The sequence below is a fragment of the Haemaphysalis longicornis genome, unplaced genomic scaffold (assembly GCF_048455015.1).
Source record: "Haemaphysalis longicornis isolate Haplotype H1 unplaced genomic scaffold, Haemaphysalis longicornis Haplotype H1 scaffold_1, whole genome shotgun sequence".
Lineage (NCBI taxonomy): Eukaryota > Metazoa > Arthropoda > Arachnida > Ixodida > Ixodidae > Haemaphysalis > Haemaphysalis longicornis.
Window position 1 is genome coordinate 446,129,031 of NW_027526203.1, and position 22,518 is coordinate 446,151,548.

Here is a 22,518-nt window from a genome sequence, read left to right on the forward strand (position 1 = left end):
GTATGCATTGGTGGGGTGACGGCACATAACAGCAGCAGAAAACCCAAGGAGTCTACTGTCAGCCAGTCGCGTTTTCATTGAACTTGGGAGGGTTGGGGCCTGCAGTACGTATTGCAGTAGTGCAATTTAGTGGGCCCTATGCTGTCACAAGGTGCGTCTACCCCTCTTATCTTGTTTGGCTGAAGACTCGTAACTCGATTGGCACAACTGCGCAAGCATCCACCGCTGCAAGTGTACATATGTCTTTCCTTAGTAGTGCATACATGCCGAGCAACTCGTGCAAAGGGCAGGCTATGAAAGCTGTCCCCATTGTGAGAATCTGTACTGCCATGGGAGAAAGTGCTGATCAAATGTTTCGGATTCTGGGGCAATTCTTACGCACACGGATAATTGCCTGGGATGTTGCTTCGGGACACGTGTTGCGCAAGTCATCCAGAGCAACTCGGGTCCTCCTCCGAGCAGTTTCCACCTCTCAGATTTCTTGTACTTGCCATTGTGTGCGGGATTTACGAGATTGAGATGGTTGGAAGCTTTGGCGGATCCCCCCCCCCCCTCGACTACGCTGGAGGAGCCAGCTGTGCTGTGGAAGATAGCCTCGTCATGGTATGCTTGCATGTACTTCCCCTACGCGTGTCCAGGCTGGGCTTATAGTGCAAAGCTTATCGCCAACCTTGTGCTAGGAGCGCAAAGATATTCTAGGCACCCACAGCCTTGGCTGCACTTTACGTGCGTGCACCCAGGCTGCACAAGTGCATTTGTCGATTGAGCTCGGCATCGAGCTGCATGGGTGGTTGGTCCCTGGGAAGTGTGTGCATGCTTGCAAGACTGGGAATTGTCAGCATGTAAAAGCTGCGCTGCAACAGGACTGGGGGTGGACCTTCGGTTGCTACACTATGTCCACCACCGTGCCAGCATTTTGAAGGCGGCAAAATACAAAGATGGGGTAACATGAGTATCGCAACTCTAGTGAAATAATTAGAAAAGAGCACAAGCCTTGGAACAGTCAGTGTTGGTGCTTGAAATGATTGTTCGCACGTCTTGCTCCTTGTGCAGCAGCCTAATGCTTGGTGTCGTGTTCGACATTGGTGTGAAACACTAGCAGCTTGGTGCTTGGTGGCAATTATGGTGCTTGGTGCACAGTAGGTTGTGGGCACGCCTCCCCCCCCCTGTCTGCACTGCTCTGCATGAGCACCTGCAGCGCTGGCCAGACGGGTGGAGGCCCAAGGCTCATGGTTTCTCGCATTCCCAGGAGGAGGGCGAGGCGGCAGTGGTGGTGGTGGAGGAGAAGCAGGCGTCGGGAGGAGAACCACCACAGCCGAGCAACAACACCGGGCCCCTTAATATGGGGACGGCACTGGCCCGGATCGTTGCCACCATGCTCTCAAAACACAAAACTGATGCAGACATCTTTGAGGACCCCGTGCGCTTCTGGGATTGGACCAGGAATGGGTGTGGCGACACTCTGCTGCAGGCCCTGGGCAACCATGCTCTGTTTGGCGAAGCCCCGAATCCCGCGAGCTGCGTCCTCGACGCTGGCCAGGGGGACGGTCTGGCCAAGCAACAGCTAGCAGCAAAGCTTGACACTGGGGCCCAGTGGCCCGACCGTGAGCGAGTGGACCTGTCCTCGGGCGACGTGGGGGACCACGCTGTGGGGCCGGCCCAAGAAGAGCACCCTGCACCCAAGGATGACAGCAGCGCAGGTCAGCCCATCGCAGAGGCCAGTGGAGGGACGCTGCAGGGGGGGGCCTGCTGTGCCCGGCAGGGCAATGCTCCTGTCGGGGCGCAGAGCACTGTGGATAAGCGTCCCTGGAGCAAGTCCAACTTGTGGCATCCCACATGGGTTCAAGACCTTCTGTTGGTCAGACCTGCTGCCGAGGTCCCCGCAATGTTCCAGGCCTGCGCACCCTCAGGACCTAGACACGAGCAAGCTGTGCCTGGCACTTCAGGGTAGGTGGGGTTGCACTCAATCAAGCCTTCCCTGAGGGGAACCTGGCTTTGAGCTTTGTTTTTATGCCACAGGGGCCAGCCGTGGGCCTCTGCACTGGTGCATGGGTGCTGTAAGGGCCACAAGAATCCCCAGGTACGAGTGCTGGTGCACACATTCATGCTACCACAACCTGGTGCAAGGCAAAGGGGCGACTAAATGAAAACCTCAGCAGTGCATAGCAAAATCCTCTTGTCAGGTTAGCAGGTGCAGTCATTTTTCAGAGGCCCCAGTGTAGTCGTGCTGTGCAGATCTGTTAGCACAGGTCAAGCAACACTAGCTACCATTTGGAGAAATACTTGTGCTCTTAGCAAATTGGTACGATTAAAGCTTTTCCAAGGCGCCTGGAACTAGATATGTACAATCTTTAAGGCGAGCTTTATATGTCTAGGCTAAAGGAAAATACGCGGTTCTGTATACATAGAAAACACCTCTGGTGCAACCCCATGCGCGAAAAAAAAAAAAAAGATTGGGGGGGAGTTAATAGTTAGGGCAGAGAGGTTGGCTAAATCTATAGATTCAACTATACTTTCGCATCTACTGGCCCTGGTAAGTGGGAACGGCACATCGCAGGGGGCAAAACGCATGGGTAAACACTGGCCACACGTTACAGCTCCGCTGGTTAACCACCTGTACAGAGTGCTTTGCTGGCAGGTAAAAGGCTTTTGTGATAACAGGTGGTTGCTGTGTAAAGGTTGCGGGAATTTTGCAATACTTCCTTGAATGTCTTCACTCAGGTGTCATAGCCCTGTGAAACCCTTCCCTACCTGCGAACCCCCCCTTGGAATACTTGCCTCATGCTGCCATTTTGCCAGTGGAAACTTGGTGTCACCCTGTGCTTAGCTGTGAGAAACATTAAAAATTTGCATATTCTGTAATACAAAAGTGCGGGGGAGGACATGGGTGCTGGGTGTTGCCTTTTTGCATCTGTGTGGGTTGTGCATCACTGATTCTTTTCTTGTATACTAAAAAATTTCAAGAAGGCACCAGTGTCGATTTATGCAGTTTATTCAAATCTAAGCTAAGCTCGGGAAGAATTGTAGAATACCAATTCAGATGAGCCCGGGCCAGAATTTTTTTACTGTCTGATGTTGATGTGTGCATGCATGCATGCACGCACGTGCGCTTACACCGTATTGAAACCCACTTCCACACCTTTGGTCTAGGAGCATGCATCTTTGATGCGAGTCTCTCCCACTTGTGTTGTAGCACTGCTTGGGCATATTAATTTCTTTCCATCAAAGCCCAGGAAAGGCAGTGATTGCAGTGACCAATGCCTGCACTTGTGGGTGCAGGGCGAATTGGGCCCAGCTGGCAGGCCACTGAAGAGCTCCTTGCCGCCACGGCGTGTTAGCAGGGCTGAGGCTGCCGCACTCCGGAAGGGGCTGGACGAAAAAATTGACGACTTGCTCCAGCACTGCCAGGAAATGACAAAACCTTGGGTATGTTACACCTTGTGTGGACAAATTAAGCCCATTAAGCTCAGCCTGTTAGAAATGCATAGAGTGCAGTGGATGCAGACTAGTGTGCATCTGTTGTCGCCTGCAGGACACTGGAACCAGTGGTAGTGCCAAGGCGTCCACCTCAAAACTTCGGGCTGCTGCGCAGCCTTTCACGCCTCAGTCTTGCATGGGACTGACGAACGCCACAGGACAAGGAGCTCGCCCCAAGTTGCCACTAGCTCCGAAACCACCCCATTGTGATGAGTCAAATAGTCGCCCAAGGCCTACAGAACACGCGCAAGGCCCGTCAGCAGAGTCCCGCCCGCCTCCAGCTGCACACTATCAAGCTGGAGCCGGTCAACCCGTGCAGCACCCTACTGGGCCAAGTGGTGCGCCTGCTGAGCACTCGCCGGATCACTCGCACGGTCCTGTGTCCACAAGAAGCAGTGCCACGGCCCCTGCCAGCAGAACCTTTTTCCCCAGGGGCCCAGCTCGGCCGCTCTTTGGTCTAGGAGCAATGTTGGAAGATGAAGCTGCTGAGAAGCTGGCCTATGATGTCGCCAATTCATGCATTATTGATGACCCCACTCCGGGCGTCGTTTTGAGCATCGCAGAGAATGGCTGCATTGCCACAAAGGTAGACTCGAACAGCATTAATACCTCGAGTGAACAACGCGAGGAAGCTGACCGCCATTGTGAAACTGTTGAGGGCCCTTCTTTCACAATGGTACCAGGCACGAGTGCCGTGCCCAGCGGCGCAGTGTCAGTTTCCCCCCCTACGGCAAGCCACACTACACAGGCTCCGTGCACTGCTGCCCAGATGGCCTCTTGGCCTTCTGAAGCGACCCAGTCTGGGTCATCTGAGCACGGAAATTATGCGGGGGCTCACCCAAAACCTAACAATCTGTCAAGCAAAGCTTTTCTCCATGCACCTCGCGCAGCGAGCGGCATGCAGGGCCCTCTTGCCCTGCCCGATCACTTCCCGACTAACGGTCCACCCAGTGCACCTGACCATTCTGCGATGCTTCAGCACCACCTTGTGTCTGTGCCAGCGAGCCCAGCGTATGCTCACCCTTTCCACGTGGCCTTTCCAAATGGCTCCTCACTGCCCCCTCCACCCGTGGGGCACTACGGTGCCATTCCCTGGGCATACCCATACTCGCCCGCACAGCCCAGTCATGCGGCCATGCCAAGGCCAGCTGCATGGCATCACGACCCTGCACCATGGACCGCCCAGGGTGCAAGGCCCAGCTATGTGCCTCCACATCTCCGACCCCCCCACCGACTTATCGTGACACCGCCACTGAGGCTGAACCCGGGACCCCGACCCCAGTGGAACAGCCCGTGGGCTCCGCCATGGCCTCCTCTTGGCCAGCCCCCGTGGCCCTCCCGAATAGAGAACAGACCAGACCTGAGGGCTCCACCAAGGCCCATGAACGACTGTGCACCGCAAGCTTGGCCTCACTTACCCATGGGCACCCCCGTAATGCCTGCTCCAAGCATGCAGGCATGCATTACGGCGCCCGCGTTCGTGCCTCAAGCGGCCACACCGCGACTGCCGCCGCCGCCCGGCCTCTACTTCCAGAGGCCAGCCATGCCCAACAACACTGGGCTCTTGGCAGAGCCCGTGCCTGATCCACAGGCAGTACCTACATGCTCTGCAGCAGAGGACAGTGATGACAGTAGAGCCACTGCTACCACCAGCCCGGTGCCGACAACTAGCGCAACCACTGCGCCCCCGCCTGTGCCATTTTCACAGCCACCCACGGCTGTTCACGAGACAAGTAATCCTGTGGGCCCAGCCCCTCATCCCTTTGTGCACCATACGCCTAAGACACCACTGAGCCGCTTCCCTAAGGGGCCCATCGGCCCTAAACCGCTAGGACTGAGTGCTTTTCCGAGGCTGCCACCACGTTTGGCACCCCGTGGGTTTGTGCCACGGCCGTTTGCTGCTATGCCGGACTTCACAGGTGCCGTCAGCGTTTCTGGTCCTGAAACGCACGGAATGGAGGGCAGCAGTGTGCCCGAAGACGCCGAGCAGGCCCAGGAGGAGCAGAGGGCCGAGCAGCAGCTGCCAATCACGATGGGGCCCATGAGGGGTGGTGGTGCTCAAGAATCGGCCAGCCGGGAAGGCCTGCAGCTGTGTGGCAACGGAGGGTGTTCGCTTTCCAGCTGCAGCTCCCCAACAGAGAGCCACTCTCCAGGGTGGCACATCATCTCCACTGGACAGAGCCGCTGCTCAAGGCAAGTGGTGTTTGCAGATGTTCATCTGGTGCACGTGAGCTGAGCTCCCGAGCTACTCAATAACCATGCATGCTTTGACCCCAAACAGAGCACATGTGCAGGCCTGTGTCCAAAATGTTTTTGTTTAGTGATAACTACAGCTGTCGAGGCTACTCACTCGGTTTGTACGCTAATGTGAATGTGTTCCCCAAACTCATCAATGGCCAAATGCCAACCGTGTAAATGTGACTGAGCACTCTCGTGTCATTTCCTCTAGTTGAAGCTTTTATTTGACAGGAAGGCCAATTCTAATGAGGTGGTTTGGGTTGGGATGGGAAGGGGATATACTATAGAGTATGATCAGTTTCAGTTCTTAGTTCACACTTCACAGTTCACATGTAGTTCACACTCAGCTCACACTTCAACCTTATTTCACATTTCAGTTGTTCAGTCAGAATGACAGACTCGGTGTCGCCCTGCTAGACAACTCGTGCTAGACCACCCTTAATTGCAAAGCTAGCAAGCTCCGAAAGAAGCTCACTGCGGTCTATGTTGTCTGATATTTCAGAGAAGGTAAGCGAGTTGTGATGTGATAGAAGCTGTATTCGATGCTTCTGGAAGTGTACGCATGACCAAATAAGATGGTGTAGATTAGATTAGATTTGGGTAAGAATTCAGATATCCTAACTTGCAAGCTTCCGCTTTCCCTCAAAAAGCTGGTCCATAATCAGTGCTCTCTTCCAGTAATGACGTACGGTGCAGATTTAAACTTGGGGTCTCACTAAACAACTTGAAAGGAAACTTAGGCTGCATTCCAATTCGTGGACAGCTTAGTAGACAGGCTACAAACCCGTCAAATTAGACGTCTAAAGGAAGCAGAATTGGAACGGCGCAGCGGTCACCAACGCAGACGACAACTTTGTAGCCGACATGTTGAGAAACGCACGCCGCACGTTTCGTAAATATTACCGTTATTATTACCAGCATTATGTAATTTAAAAACTAAACAAAAGCATCTTCACCAGTACTAAACTATACTAAATATTTTAGTAAATAAGAAGTTGATTTGTTGGAGCATTAGTGCGCAAAAAGGTGGCGCTGGCGTCGCTTAGTAGTTTAGACAGGAAGGTAGCCTGCATCGTTGTTTACTTCGATGCTGTCTCTTCAAAGCAGTCTTCGTTGACTGCTTCCTTCGAATTGGAACGGGGCTTAACATGGCGTACTGTCTGCGAAGACGGCAACGAAGCCGTCTAAAGGGAAATTGGAACAAACCCCTAGATCCGCACAACGGGCTATGGAAAGGAGAATGCTAGCTAGGGGTCACGCTAAGGGACAGGAAACCAGCCGCATGGATTAGGGAACAGGTTAGGGTGGATGACATTCTAGTTCAAATTAAGCGAAGGAAATGGGCATGGGCGGGTCATATAAAGCGCATGACAGACAACAGGTGGACCATCCATTGAACAGATTGGCTTCCAAGAAACCGCAAACGCAATAGGGGTCGGCTGAGGACAAGATGGTGAGACGTTCGATGCTGTCTCTTCAAAGCAGTCTTCGTTGACTGCTTCCTTCGAATTGGAACGGGGCTTAACATGGCGTACTGTCTGCGAAGACGGCAACGAAGCCGTCTAAAGGGAAATTGGAACAAACCCCTAGATCCGCACAACGGGCTATGGAAAGGAGAATGCTAGCTAGGGGTCACGCTAAGGGACAGGAAACCAGCCGCATGGATTAGGGAACAGGTTAGGGTGGATGACATTCTAGTTCAAATTAAGCAAAGGAAATGGGCATGGGCGGGTCATATAAAGCGCATGACAGACAACAGGTGGACCATCCATTGAACAGATTGGCTTCCAAGAAACCGCAAACGCAATAGGGGTCGGCTGAGGACAAGATGGTGAGACGAGTTGCGAAAATTTGAGGGGAAAACGCGGACTCAACTCGCACTCGATAGGCGTGGTTGGAGATCTTTGGGAGAGGCTTTTGTCCTGCAGTGGACACAACCAGGCTGATGATGATGATGATGAATTAGATTTGACGCCCAGATTGCAATAAGGGCAATGTTCCCGTCCTTCAGGTCTGCAAGTCCATTTCTGAATTATATGGGCAGTATATGCAGTGTCAGCACAACTTAGTATTTATGAACACTTCAGCTGCCCTGGGACGAGGAGTTCGGTGGAAAGGAATGATCGATGCCCTCCTGCGCTTCCTTGTGGGCAAACCAATAGTGTTCGTTTCCTCATGGCCCGGCGTCCAGTCAATATGGCCTTGTACACCCTGTCCTCCGAGGAGTTCAATTTGCAGCAAAATAGTTGACTATTGGGTTGGAGGAGAAAGGCTTACATTTGCGGTGTGACGGACCCAGCCGAGCTGATGCTGTGAAGGCTTCTTGTCCGTGCTCCCAATATGGCAGGGAAATGTTGCATAAAGTGATGTCATTTGAATATTTTTTTCATTGCAGCGACAAGCCAGGCGAGCCCAAGGAGACTTTGTCTATAGCCCCGGACAGCCGCCAGCAGGCCGTGGCAGCCCCGCCACCGCCAGCTGGCCGTTTCAAGAAAAAGCGACGTTGATGTCTGCTACCTTGCAGGCATCTGCTTCTCCCCCAGCAAGGTCAGCTGGAAGAAGGGAGACTTGAGCCCAGCAAAGTCGGCTGGAGGAGGAAGGGAGATTGACCAAAACTAGCTGCTTGTTTGCAGCTTGTTGCAGCTAGGAGGAAGCGCAAAGCCGCTTGCTCCCCCATCACAGCCGGCTGGAGAAGCCTGCTCACTTCAGCGAGTCACCGGCTGTCTTGTTATATCCCGTTGCATAGCAGTAGCCAGCTTCTGTTTGTTCAATATGTGCAACAACCCGTTTGCTTCCGGCAAGCCAGCTGGAAGTTGTGCAGAAAATAGCTTGCTCCCACAACCAGCTGGAAAGTGCGACGGCCTACACCCAGCTGGAACGGAGAAATGCCTTCAACATTACTATGCAAAGCCTCAAGTTGAGCTTGCAGCAACTCCAGCTGGAAGAAGGGAGAGGTGCTGTTTTTACCTCCCGGCGGAATGCAGCGGGGGGAAGGGAGGGGATAAGGAACTTGTTCATTTTGTTTAGGCCTGCTCGCTCCATTGCGAATCTAAAATTTTGGAAGCTAGGCATGTAACTGTTGCACTTGCACTGCTCTGAATAAAGCCAACGGGAACGCGTTATGGGCGCTGGTGGTTGTTTCACTAGTCGTAAGGCACGAGCTAAACTAAGCGAAAATTTCGCCGCGACAAGAAGGGTTGCAGAGCAAGTAATGCCCCTGCTACACTGGCATCTCGAATGCCTTCGAACTGAATGTCATTAGACTTAGCTGGGACCCACAAATAAAAATATTGTTTGTTTTGTGCTGACTTGAAACGCTGTGCGTGAGAGTGCGAGATATGGCATTCGAGAGCCCCAAATGTGTCTTGGGGGTGTTTTCAGTCTCAAACGCTGCAGAACTTCCAGTGACGAGCAGCAGTTGTCTGCGTCACAAAATAAAAACAAAAGTAGCGGGCGGCAGTAGAGCGTGCTGCTTGTGTATACATTCTCAAGTGACCGTGGTCGTGGTCGCAGTGTTTTTCACCAGTATGCCACGCTTTTCGCATCGACCATTTCGGTGTGGATGATTGCCCCCAATGCCCGTCGCAGAAGCTGTAATTATTGATCTAATTATTAATAGTATTGAGTCTCAGGGTGCTTATTCGACTCGAATGTCTTGAGCGAAATGCCATTTCAAAACAGAGGGGCACAACTGGCACAACTTCACAATTGAGTCGATAACATTCAGTTAAAAGGCATTCGAGGCGCAAGTGTTGCAGGGGTGGGGTTGCACCACAGGAAGCACTCGTTGGACCCATTCATTATGGTTGCCGCAATCCAGTGCCCGTGTTCCAACCTGGCACAAATGACAGCCGCCAGCGCGCGTGCACATGTACAGGCACTTCTGCCAGCATTGCTGGCAGAAAACGCAGTCTCTCCCGATAAGTTGGCATTATCTGTGGCTACACTTAGACAAAGTTATGCCTGCTAGTTCAGCCAGCTACTAAATAATTGACAGCAACCCATTTCTGCCGCCCTCAAATGCACGGCCACAGCAGCTGCCCGATTTACAGAGTTCAACCTGAAGCACCTGGTCATCCAGTCGACGTGCGACCTCGACTTTTTTTCGTGACTGCCATTAGGTTTACTAGTCTGTGGATGAATTACACTGCACACGATGCGTAAAAAGTGTTGTGTTCCGCTTTGTAAATCGAATGCCTCATGAAACCCGGAACTGTGCTACCAAGAGCTGCTTTCGAAAGAAAACCTCCGGAATGCCTGGCTGCGAAACATTTCCTGACAAGAAAGCGACAAGGGCAGTCACTGGCAGCCAGGCTACAGGAACGTTGTGTGTTCGCCTCACTTCACCGCAGATGATTACAATGTAGAAATGAAACGCAAGTTGCCGCTTCCAACAGCCGTGCCGACTCAGCTTCCGTCCTACCCAACCTACATGTTGCCATCTTGTTCCAAGCTGCTTTGTGTCCCACATGCTGCATGCAAGCAAGCGAGAATTTCAGGGTAACCAGCGTTAGCGTCGGGTGGGAAAAAAGCAAAACGCCCTCATCTAGACGTTTTGTTAGGCTTCGTATATTCGGACATCACTCTAATCCCAAAGCCAAACAAGCCCCTCTCCCCCACGACCCTTCGGCCCATCTCCCTGATGTCCTGCCTCGGGAAACTTTTCGAACACCTGGTTCATCAACGTTTATCTACGTACTTGCAAAATCTGTGTCCATTAACCCTGTTCGGGTTTCGACAGCATCTCTCTACGCAAGACGTACTAATTCAGCTCAAGGAATAGGTCCTAGATCATCTGAGCAGAGCCACTCCTAGGGATATCTTAACACTTGACGTCAAGAGTGCGTTCGATAACGTCACACATCAAGCCATTTTGGAAAACTTCAACACGACCAATTGCGGCATCAAGACTTTCCACTTCGTGAAAGCTTTCCTCCGAAACCGGACCGCAACACTGCGACTTGGGCCCCTTCGATCCCCCATCTTCCACACTCCGCCCAAGGTCACCCCCCAAGGCTCCGTTATTTCGCCATTGTTATTTAATATTGCCCTCCTTCACCTTCCGAGTCACCTACAAGCTATCCCCAGCCTCCAGCACGCTCTTTACGGGGACGATTTGACCATTTGGACAACGCAAGGCTCCAGCGGCGCACAACAAGACGCTCTCCAACAAGCGATCGACACAACTGTCGACTATCTCTCGCCCAGAGGTTTGACATGCGAACCTAACAAATCGGCTCTCCTAGTCCTTCGCAACCACACACAAAGTGGGATTGCTGCGGCTACTCCCGATCCACAAGTTATCATCCAGGGCTCTCCAATTTCCCAATTCCCCAAGTCTGTGCCTATCCACTACGATGGTTCCGGCGCCATCCTCCTGCCTCAGCTACAGAAAATGGTCACACAGCTCACTCACCTAATACGACGAATAAGAGGATCCACTCACGGCCTCAAAGAAGAAGACACCTGCCGCCTGGTCCAAGCACTGCTGGTCAGCCGCATAACCTGCGGAACTCCTTTTGTCAACCTAAAACCACAGGAAGCCAACAAGCTGGATGCTCTAATCCGGAAAACGTACAAAGCTGCCCTTGGACTCCCAACTTATACTTCCAATGCGCGTCTGCTTCACCTCGGCCTGCAAAACACGCTCAGTGAACTACTAGAAGCACAGCGGACGTCCCACCTCCATCGCCTCGGCCTCACTCCCTCAGGTAGACGCGTTCTCCAAAACATTGGCCGGCCCACCCCCTCCCCTCAACACAAACTCCAACGCATCCCACTGTCCATTCGTCAACGCCTGAAGGTTAGCCCGGTACCCAAACACAATGCACTCATCCTTCAATTGAGGACGTCGCGAAGCCCGGGTGAAGATGCTTGATAAACGGTACGGCGCCGACTCCCAAACACGATATACAAATATTGCTATAACTCCCAACCACTTGCGCACCACCCTAGTTACTGTGGACTCGAACGGACATCTGGCCACAGCCGTCACCTATCGAGATCTGCCGGTCACCTCAGCCGAAGCGCTTGCCATCGCCCATGCAACTACCACACACCAGCATCAACCATACTTGACCATCATTATGGACTCCCAACAAGCCTGTCGGCTGTATCAAGCTGGCCTTGCACCACCCCAGGCTCTCCCAGTGCTCCAACACCTTCCCGAGGACATTGAAATTTCGATCATCTGGACCCCAGGCTATGCTGGCCTTGCAGGGAATGAGGCGGCTCATGCCGCAGCCCGCGATCTCCTTACCCAGGCACTCGCAAGGACCGACACCGCCGGGCGCCTCATCTCTGACCATGAAATCCTAACTCTGCTGGACTCTACCTACAGCTCCCTCCTCGCGCACTACACACACACCAGAACATACCCTTCTCCACACCACAGTCTCTCCAATCACCCAGCTCACATATATTGGCGTCTACAAACAGAAACCCACAAGCACACTATCCTCACCCACATATCTCCGTCCATTTTTCCACACAACTGCCCACAATGTGACACCCCTCTCACAACCTACCACCTTGTGTATTCATGTCCCCACCACCCCCACCCCATTCACTCCCCCTCCCTTGAGCAGTGGGAGTCTGCGCTGACCAGCTCGGCGCTGGAGCGTCAAATTGCCCTGGTGCAACGAACCCTGGATTCCGCGCAGGCTCGTGGCCTCCTAGACGTAGGAGGCTGACCACGTCCCTTTCCAGCTCCCTTGGCTGCTCAATAAAAATGTTTTTACCACCACCCTCATCTAGACGAACCCGATCGATGCTGAAAGCGCAGCCAGTGGATACCAGACGCAACGAAACTTAACTTCAGGCGAGTCTGTGGATGATCGGGAACACAGTGTATTGAAAAGTGAAGAATGCCAAACGACATTCGACCTGGTTGGATATATTGAAGAGACAAAGAAACGCACTCTGTCTTGAAGTGAAAGTGCAGAGACTAAACGAACGCTTGCAAAAACTTTTGCAAACCTGTGACGAATGCAGGGAGAAAGTTAACAATACGAGGACAATTGAGCTGTGCAAGCTCTAAAGGCCCTTTCGGAAGCTGCAAAACAAGGAGATACCGTAGGTGTGCCAAATAATAGATTATCAACTTTGATAAGGCACGGCCAACGTGGCAGGAACCCACGCTTCACTAATGTGTGTTTTGGAAGGCGACTTGTAAAGGCTACGATCATGTGAGGGGCAGAAAACGGCTGAAGCGGTCGTGTCGAAGTACACTACAAAAGTTCGTGGTATCTTCGCTCCAAGTGGAGAGAGAGAGCTTGCGGTCACAAAAAGCCATACTGCAGCCTGATTATTGACGAAATGTCAATACAGCAAAAAGTAATTTACGACCGTCAAGTAGACAAAATTTTCGGTCTTGTTTATATTGGCTGTGAACTTCAAACTGGCAGTGCCACTGAAATAGCCAACAGGCTCCTTTGCTTCGTCCTGCAGTGGCTTTCCACTGCTTTCATTATCCCCTAGGGTATTTTTTAGTGGGAACGTGAAGAATGACCGGCTCCGTAACCCGATTCTCGGTGTGCTGAGAGCTGTGGAAGAAGCGGGGTTCCTCATTATCCGTATTGTCATGAACAACCACCAAACAAACACCTCCATGTTTCAAGGCATGTCGGACGACAACACACTGCAGCATGTTGGGCCGCATCCAGTGCGGGAAAATGATCGACCCACTGTTCCTTTCATTTCACCCAAACCACCTCATTAAGATCCTCAGAACAAATCTGCTTAAGAGAGAGATGTCATTATCCGATGGCAACCTGCATGTCGCGAAAATAAAGTCACAGCGACACGAAAATTCTGCTTTAAATAAGCTGAAAACTGCAATCCCATTAAACGTGGGGTCAGATTTTAAGGACCATGTCTCTACTGCATGTAAATATGGGACTGCAGCCTGTTCAGCAGGGCGTATCACGGGGAGCATGACAAAGTGCAGTAATACTACAGCCGAACCATGTAAAACTGCTAGCGCAGATGCCTGATTGTGTGGCGTCTTTCCGAGTAGCCGCTGCCGAGTCGCCGGCCGCATCGCCGATGGTGGCGCCACAGCGACGCGGCAGAGGGAAAGAGCACTATCGCTTTCACAGGCGGGGAGGGGCATTCGGCGGGCCCACCAAAAGGGGAGATTGAGTGGGCGTGCTACGACGACCCGATCATCCGGCAACACGGTACAATATTCGCATTTGGATTGGATCTTTCACTACTGCTATTTTTGCCTTGCCTCGCTGGACGTGCACATTCGCAGGAGTGGTATCCCCTCCTCCTCTGCCCCCTATCTGAGTATATAAAACCTTTGTGCAAAGTTTGAGCACCGACAAGCCTGCCATTTCTACAAAATACGTGTTTATACCATATGTTGAGCACTGATGTCGGAGCACAGGATGTGATTAAAAGCCCCCTCCCCGTATACTGCTCTCGTCCGCTGCTACGGACACGACGGAATTCATGCACCGCTCCGTTTAATGACAACGATGGTTGAACGCGAAGCTTTCTCGTGAGGGATTGGACTTTGACTCGCATGAAGTTTTGACTTTTCATCGCAGCGGCTTTGACTTTGACCCTTCGCCATTTGATTTCGCATGAAGAAAGCTTCGCGTTTAGCCATCGTTGTCGTTAGACGAAGGGGTGCATGATTTTTCTGCCTAATTTCCAAATCCAAACTGCTCAATAAAGAAAAAAATCCAAGCTTCTGCTGCAGTGCCGCAATGGTGTAATCGGATAGATGTCGGCTTTGTACGTGAGGGACCCAGGTTCGATTCCCACCACGGGGATGGCTTTTTTCTTTCACTTCACCCACCATAATCCTCATCGTCTGAGAAAGTGGCTTTCCTGCAGTGCTTTTTCGACACGACGTCGTCACCAGTGAGGCATAGAAAGCTTCGCTTTATAAACTTTCCCAATCCTTTGTAAAGAAAGTTGAGAGAACCCCCGCACGGGGCACCTTGAGTAATCTTGGTGACGGTACTGGCGATACCGCGGACCCCGAGCCCCCCAACATAAGCCGTGACCTACCGTGGTGATGTGTTTTTAAGGTGAAGGGTAGAAACCTCTAACGGTGGCCGTCGGAGCCTTGGTCAAGCTCCGGCCGATGGGCTCCCTGCCTGTCTATCAGGCAGGGAGCTCCGGGACCTCTTTGACTACCAGGGTAAGGTCAAAGAAGAAAGTACCCCAGTCTCCCTGCTTTTATACTATGCCCTATGGTAATTACAAAACCCCCCCCCCAAAACAAGATCGGTCCCTGAAAAGGGGCCGCACCGAAGTATCTTTTCCTTCATTGCCATCTTTGACATTTCCTGAACCAGATCATTACTCTCGATTTCTTGTCATGGAGTCCCTCAATCCAACCCACCCTCTTGCATCTCAGTCAGTCTTCTTGATCGCAAAATATCTTGAAGCCATAATAGGAAAATCATATAAGTGCAAAAAACAAAGGTCTGGTGAACTCCTAATCAAAATAAATGACAAGCAGCAGTCCACGAAGCTTCTAGCTCAGACTAGACTGGCTGATCTAGACATCAGGGTCACACCCCATCGAAGCCTCAACAGCTCGCAAGGTGTGATATCCGAGACGGATCTCTTGAACGAAACGGATGCGGATCTCCTTGCCGGCTTGAAGGATCAGGGCGTCACTGCCGTGAGACGCATCACTATCCGCAGAGACGACAAGATCGAGATTCCCACCAAACACATTATCTTGACTTTCGACCGCGCAGTTCTTCCACAACACATAAATGCAGGTTTTATCCGTTGCTCCATCCGTCCCTACATCCCGAACCCGCGGCGCTGTTTTAAGTGCCAGCGGTTCGGGCATGGTACAAACTCTTGCCGTGGCCGAACGACGTGTGCAAATGCGCGTCGCATGACCATCTGAGCGACAACTGTCCATCCGACACCCTCTCTTGTGTAAACTGCGGAGGGGCACATGCAGCCTACTCCCGCAAGTGCGAAAAATTTCAAACTGAAAAAAAGATAATCAACATCAAGGTAACGTACCTTCCCAGAGGCGCGAAAGAGGTTCGCCTCTTTCCCCCTGGGGAGGTACGCCGACGCAGCTCGCCGGGGGGCGGAGCGGCGTCTGGTTTCCACAGGGACCCAGTTCAGCGAGTCTGACCTGGTCCCTCCCTCGCCCCCCCCTGGGTTGCCTCAGGCAGCCCAACTCGCCACCACGCCGCTTGCTTAGGCAGCAGCGGTTGTGGTGCCAACCTCTTCCGTTGGGACCGGTGCCGCTCCCGCCGCTTCCTCCCCGTCCTCCAGTGCGTTGGAGGGTGTCGAGGGGATGGACATCGGGGGCCCCGCATCGGCTCCCACCGTCACCGCACCGCCCATGCCACTTCTGGCGTCCCCGACGCCCGCGGCGGTGGCGAATCAAACGAAGGGCTCCCGAAGGGGGACCATGTCTGGGGGGCCCGGTTCGACGGGCACCCCAAGGACATCTGATGACGAAATGGACGTCGCGCCGTTCCTGCCTGCAACGCAGCGCAAGGAGCGGCCTCCGACGGCCAAGCCAGTAGAAAGGCCTAAAAAGCCTAATCCAAGAGTAACAGCCCCGAAAGACGACACATGAACACACACACTCCAGTCATTCTTAAATTTAAATAATGGGAACAGAAAACATCATCCAATGGAACTGCAGAGGCCTCCTTAAAAATCTTGACGATGTGTATGAAATTCTGCATGCCAGTCAGCCAAGTATCATGTGCCTCCAGGAAACCCACCTCAATTCTAAACAAACAAATTTCTTAAATAGGTACATGGTATTCAGGAAGGACAGGGTTGGCTGCACCCACTCTTCAGGAGGTGTGGCCATTATCGCCCGGAAATCATTAGCATGCCACCCTGTCACTCTGAACACTGTCCTCGAGGCTGTAGCAATTCGAACAATAATATTTAATAGGTTGGTAACGGTATGCTCCATTTACATTCCTCCTGATCATGCACTTCTGAGCTCTGATTTCGAGGCACTGGTTGACCAGCTGCCCAAACCATACATACTAACAGGCGACCTTAATGTGCACAACTCTCTTTGGGGCTCCTCCAGAACGGATGCCCGAGGTCGCCTGATAGAGAAGTTTCTTACATCCTCCGGAGCATGCCTTTTCAACAAAAAACAGCCTACATACCATAACTTAGGACACAATACATACTCTTTCCATGTCTTGAGTGGGGTGTGGGCACAGACCCATATGGTAGTGACAATTTCCCCACTTCATTAACGTATATAGGTATAGGCCCGAGCAGTCCATCTTCCCATAAAAGGTTTAATGAATCACAAGCAAACTGGAGCACATTCACACAAACATCTCAACTACACCACACATCCATAAAACACCTACACGTGGAGGAAGCCGCCCAACTCGTCACGGCGCACATCCTCGACGCCGCCGAAAAGTCCATTCCCCAGGCCTCCAGTGGGTCCTACACCCCAAGGAGGCCCTGGTGGAACGAGGACTGCAGGCGGGCGCGAGAGGCCCAGAACAAGGTGTGGGGTGTCCTTCGCCGGTACCCCACGTCAGATAACCTCATTTCTTTTAAACGGGCAAAGGCTTTTGGGAAGCGAGTGCGTCGTGAGGCGAAAAGGGAGAGTTGGCGCACCTTCCTAACTTCCATCAACTCATACACTGACACACACAAAGTCTGGACACGAATACGAAAACTAAAAGGACAACAGACACACAGCCTGCCCCTGGTTAGTACAACAGGGGACACACTGGAAGACCAGGCTAACACACTTGCACAACACTTCGAACACGTGTCCAGTTCAGCACACTACACAAACACTTTCATGAAACACAAAACATCTGTAGAAAAGAAGTCCCTGCGTGATAACAACAAGTCGCACACTTCGTACAATTCTCCTTTTTCAATTCATGAGCTGAAGGTTGCTCTGAGCACATGTAAGCCTTCAGCTCCAGGTGCAGACAAAATCACATACACCATGATACAACACCTACACCCAGACACTCTTGAAACACTCCTACATCTATACAACAACATATGGCTTTTGGGGCACATTCCTCGCTCTTGGAGGGAGGCCATAGTGGTGGCTTTCCTGAAGGAAGGAAAGGACCCTTCCTCTCCCGTTAGCTATCGGCCCATCGCCCTCACAAGCTGCCTGTGCAAGCTCCTCGAGAAGATGATAAACAGGAGACTCGTGTACTTTCTTGAGTACAATGGTCTTCTCGAGAGCTGCCAGGCAGGCTTCAGGGCGGGGCGGTCCACCAACGACCAACTCGTCGCGCTCGAGTCCTATATAAGGGATGCTTTCCTCCACAAACAATACTGTATGACGGTATTCTTTGATCTGGAAAAAGCGTACGATACCGCGTGGCGGTATGGCATCCTAAGTGACCTCAAGTCCTTCGGCATAACAGGTAACATGATGAACACACTTGCCAGCTACTTGTCTCAAAGAACCTTTCGTGTGCGAGTTGGAACTGCACTCTCTAGGGTTCATGTGCAGGAAAACGGCGTGCCGCAAGGTGGAGTTTTAAGTTGCACCCTTTTTATTGTGAAAATGAATTCTCTTCGGAAGGCGCTACCACCGTCGATTTCATGTTCAATTTATGTAGACGACGTACAGTTATCTTTTAAGTCTTGTAACTTGTCTATCTGCGAGCGCCAAGTGCAGCTTGGTGTGAACAAGCTTGCCGGCTGGGCAGATAGCAACGGTTTTAAATTTAATCCAGGAAAGTGCACTTGTGTTCTGTTTTCCAAGAGGCGTGGCATTCGGCCGGATCCAGACATTCGACTCCACGGTGTCTCTATTCCTGTAAAAAAGGAACACAAGTTCTTAGGTATTATCTTTGACGAAAAACTCACATTCATCCCACACATAAAACTACTAAAACATAAATGCTTAAAGACAATGAATATCCTGAAGGTTCTGTCGCACATCTCTTTTGGTGCTGACAAACAACTTCTCTTACGTGTTTTTACCAGCTTGATAGGTTCACGATTGGACTATGGTAGCGTTGTTTATGGGTCAGCAAGTAAAACATCTCTCAAAATGCTGGACCCAGTGCTCCATCTCGGGCTCCGCCTGGCGTGTGGCGCCTTCCGCACTAGCCCGGTCGAAAGCCTATATGTGGAGTGCAACAAATGGAACCTACAACGTCAGCGAGCATACACAGATCTCCTTTATGCTTTTAAAATTTCATCCATGCCTCACCATCCTTTTAAATCAGTTTTTCATGATACGTCCATGACTGAACTCCTTTTAAATCGACCATCGTTCTCTGCGCCCTTCTCTTACAGAGTTAGAGAGGAAGCGTCAGAGCTTGCTGTCTCCTTTTTAGATACAATCCAAAGTTCTCTAACGGATTTTATAGCACCAGGGCATCTCCGCCCTGTATCATGCGACACATCCTTCACACGTGTTGATAAAAACCGAGCTCCCACATGTGCAATTCTGCAGCATTTCTTGTATTTGCAGCAGAAGTATGAGTGTTCTGAATTTTATACGGACGCCTCTAAAACTGCCACCTCTGTGTCCTGCGCTGCGCATGGACACGGTCTTAACGTCACTAACGCTCTGAATAGTAATGCTAGTATCTTTACGGCAGAGGCTTACGGTGTACTTCTTGTTGTCAATCATATACTTCAAAGCCACATCCCACAATCCATTATCTATACAGATTCCCTCAGTGTTGTGCGGGCACTGTCGTCAACAATGCCTTCGAAAAACCACGTTGTCAATCTGATCGTCAAGGGTATTATGTCTGTGTATGTATGCAAATTTGAACTGGTTCTTTGCTGGGTCCCTGGCCACTGTGGTATAGCCGGGAACGAAGCAGCGGACCGAATGGCTGCTGCTGCTACACTCTCGAATACAGTAGACATAACCACATTACCCTACACCGACGTGAAACCACACATCAGACAACAACTTCGCAAAACATGGCAAACACACTGGAGTGAACAAACAGACAACAAGTTACACGTAATAAAACCACACTTGGGACCATACACCACCGACACACGTAATAGATACACTGAAGTCGCCTTGGCTAGATTACGGATAGGGCACACTCATGCAACGCACTCGCACCTTCTCACGGGGTCTCCAAGACCTCTGTGCAGCAGGTGCGGAGAGGCCCTATCCGTGATCCACATCCTTATACTTATTTATTTATTATACCTTACAGGCCCATTGAAGGGCATTGAGTAAGGGGGGTTACATTTCTGAAAGAACACCAAAAAAAATAGTGGGGAAAAAGAAGAAAAGACAAGTACACAATATAGAGTTTGGGTAATCGGCTTACAGACGTAAATGAAACACGTCATTCACGTTTCTAACAGACAATGATCACAAACGCACAGGGTTTTTGTGGAATAAAAAACATCACAAAAACACAAATACAAGGGGGAAACACCCATGAACAGTAACAATATTATTCTAGCAATTCATCATTACACAATTACTAGAAAAATGTCGGTGCAGATTATCGCTAAAGCTATCTTGACTAAGTATGGATGCAATTTGGTCAGGAAGATCATTCCACAATGTAAGGCACTTGACACAACACGACACAAATACTTCCCACAACTACACACGCGACATATTCCACCACACCCATCATACTTCTTAGGAGACGAAGCCATGTTTTCAATCAAACGCGTTCTCGAGTTTCTTACCGACGTAAAATTTTTACATCTCATTTTTTATCATGCATGTTGACAACCTGGCCCTTTACACCAGCCATCTTCATTACGTTGTGTTTTACTTTGTTTATTTTTACTGAAATGTTCTACTTTTACTTCCATGCCACTTTCATGTAATCACTATTGTTTGGCGCTCTTTGCCCTTTGTCGGCCTTGCACCATTAAACTCCAAACATCATCATCATCAAGTTGAGAGAAGCGCGAAAGCTTTCTAACATCAAAACTGCCTCAAAAGTGCGTCAAAAGCTTCACTGAAAGTGCGTCCAATCGATCGTCAAACCTTCAAAGACTTAATTGCAAACGAAGAAAGAACACATGCAATGATTTTTCGCGCACTATGTAAACGCATCTACGAACGGGTCTAAATGTGAACCAATGCGTGGTTTATGAGAAATATATGCTGTTGTACTCCTTCTTCATGATAGATGCGTCTATTGTCTTACCATTCCCTTTTCGCGATTTTCAAGTAACCGTTTTGACACAATAAAAGCCCCGTTTCACGCTCGCGCTGTGCGTCCAGAGATCTTATCAGACCTTTTTGGTCGACCAACCGGTGTATACGCCTCGAGCTTCGCGATCGCTGCGCCGCCTGCCACCGCTTCTCCACGGCGTTTGCGGGATGGGTGCGGCGTGGTTGATAGGAACTCGTGCAGTGTTTTGGTTCTCTTTCGCTTCTTTTTGCCTTTTCGCGCTCTAAGCAACTTGCTATGGCAACGTCTCTGACCAAATAGTACGTTTAGGGCACTTCAAAAAACAGCTGCGTCTTGGTAAAGTGCTCGAACGCCAACAAGAGCTATCTGGGGACGCGGTCCTGCGCGCACTTTGCCGCTCTTACGGGAGTCGGCGACGGCAGCACCATTGCCACCTCCGAATACGTCAGGCACAAGTGAATTCTATTGTCGCCTCGTTTAGACCTGATACTGGCACAGTGAGACGTTGATTTTGTTTTGCAGGGCGGAAAACAAATTCGAATATATATGTCGTATAAAGATATATTTCGTGGATGTGATTACTGCAAACCTGACAATATCTTTTGCCTTTTATGGGAATGTAAGCTACACAAAAGTTTTAAGTATATTCCAAGGCTCTGCGTCACTTCGTATGTGCACATTCACGTCCTATAGCAAGAACCAAGTTAAGTTTGTGAAACCACAGAAAAATAAATGGTCTGCAAGTCAAGAAGAAACATAAGGGCTCGTACGAGAATGCAAAGCCCAGTGAAGCTTCAGAAATGCTGATGAAGTTCGCCTAAACGTAAGCCAGGTAGGAATAACCAGAACAATTATATGCAAAATGCACTGCTATATCCGGAGGACATGGAGGAGGGGAGGCTTAATTATCATTGTGTACGAATGCAAAGCGAAATCAAGAAATGAACGTTTTAGCAATCCCACACAGAAGCTGTGTGTTCAATTAATTTTTGTGTTTCGACTTAAACGAACGGCTGATCACTCGGTGGATGCATTTTTTGAAGCGTAAGGTAGGCAGTTCACAAGCAGTAAAAGGTGTCGTTGGAAGAGTGTGGTATCTCATCAGATACCACACTCTTGTGATTTGAATTTTGTGCTAGATTCTGCAGGCTACCTGTGTCATAAGACTATGTTTCAAAGAAGTGTTGAGTCGCAGATGCGAATTACTCTATAAGCCCATCTCCGCGCTGCTCGCGGAAGATATTTGCAGCAGATAATGGATGTTTGCCGCCACATCGCCTTACGACAAACGACCCAACATTAAATGTTTTGTCATGTGCGGATCCCCTAGTATAATTTTGCATTGTCTGTCGTACATATTTCATAGAATGTTAGTAGCATTTTCGCCACACTGGTTTGTCAGGGGTAGTGATCAATATCTGAGGGTCTGAGGTATGACACTGGCAAGCGTAACTGGCACGCTGTCAGGTATGAGCGCTTCACTAGGTTATGTAAGTGCATAAACCGATTTGCATACACTGTTAGTGAATTTTAGGACAGTGGAATTACAATCGGCTCCATGCATATTTCGGTTTCGCGACACCGGCCTGTGACACGCACCTGGCGCTTGTGCAGACCGAATTAACCCCACTAAGATCACGTCAGAAATATTTACGCTCTCGTAAATGCTCCATATTTGTGAATAGAGTGACTGCTTCAC

At 50.6% G+C, this 22,518-nt stretch overlaps 1 protein-coding gene across 1 annotated transcript; it reads left to right on the forward strand.

The window, feature by feature from the left end:
• The first annotated feature begins 1,136 nt into the window (after positions 1-1,136).
• LOC144155893 (uncharacterized) lies at positions 1,137-12,443 on the forward strand. The gene is made up of 5 exons (XM_077687600.1): positions 1,137-1,947; positions 2,020-2,080; positions 3,280-3,426; positions 3,533-5,670; positions 8,111-12,443. Exons 1-5 carry the CDS (start codon positions 1,343-1,345, stop codon positions 8,220-8,222), a joined length of 3,063 nt encoding a protein of 1,020 aa, XP_077543726.1. The 5' UTR covers positions 1,137-1,342; the 3' UTR covers positions 8,223-12,443.
• The last annotated feature ends 10,075 nt before the right edge of the window (positions 12,444-22,518 follow it).

Bases quoted from the DNA above. Each gene is read 5' to 3' on its own strand.
- LOC144155893 (XM_077687600.1), top strand. From the start codon at position 1,343: ATGGGGACGGCACTGGCCCGGATCGTTGCCACCATGCTCTCAAAACAC. The intron at 1,948-2,019 runs GTAGGTGGGGTT...TTTATGCCACAG, and splicing joins GCTGTGCCTGGCACTTCAGG to GGGCCAGCCGTGGGCCTCTG. The intron at 5,671-8,110 runs GCAAGTGGTGTT...TTTTCATTGCAG, and splicing joins GGACAGAGCCGCTGCTCAAG to CGACAAGCCAGGCGAGCCCA.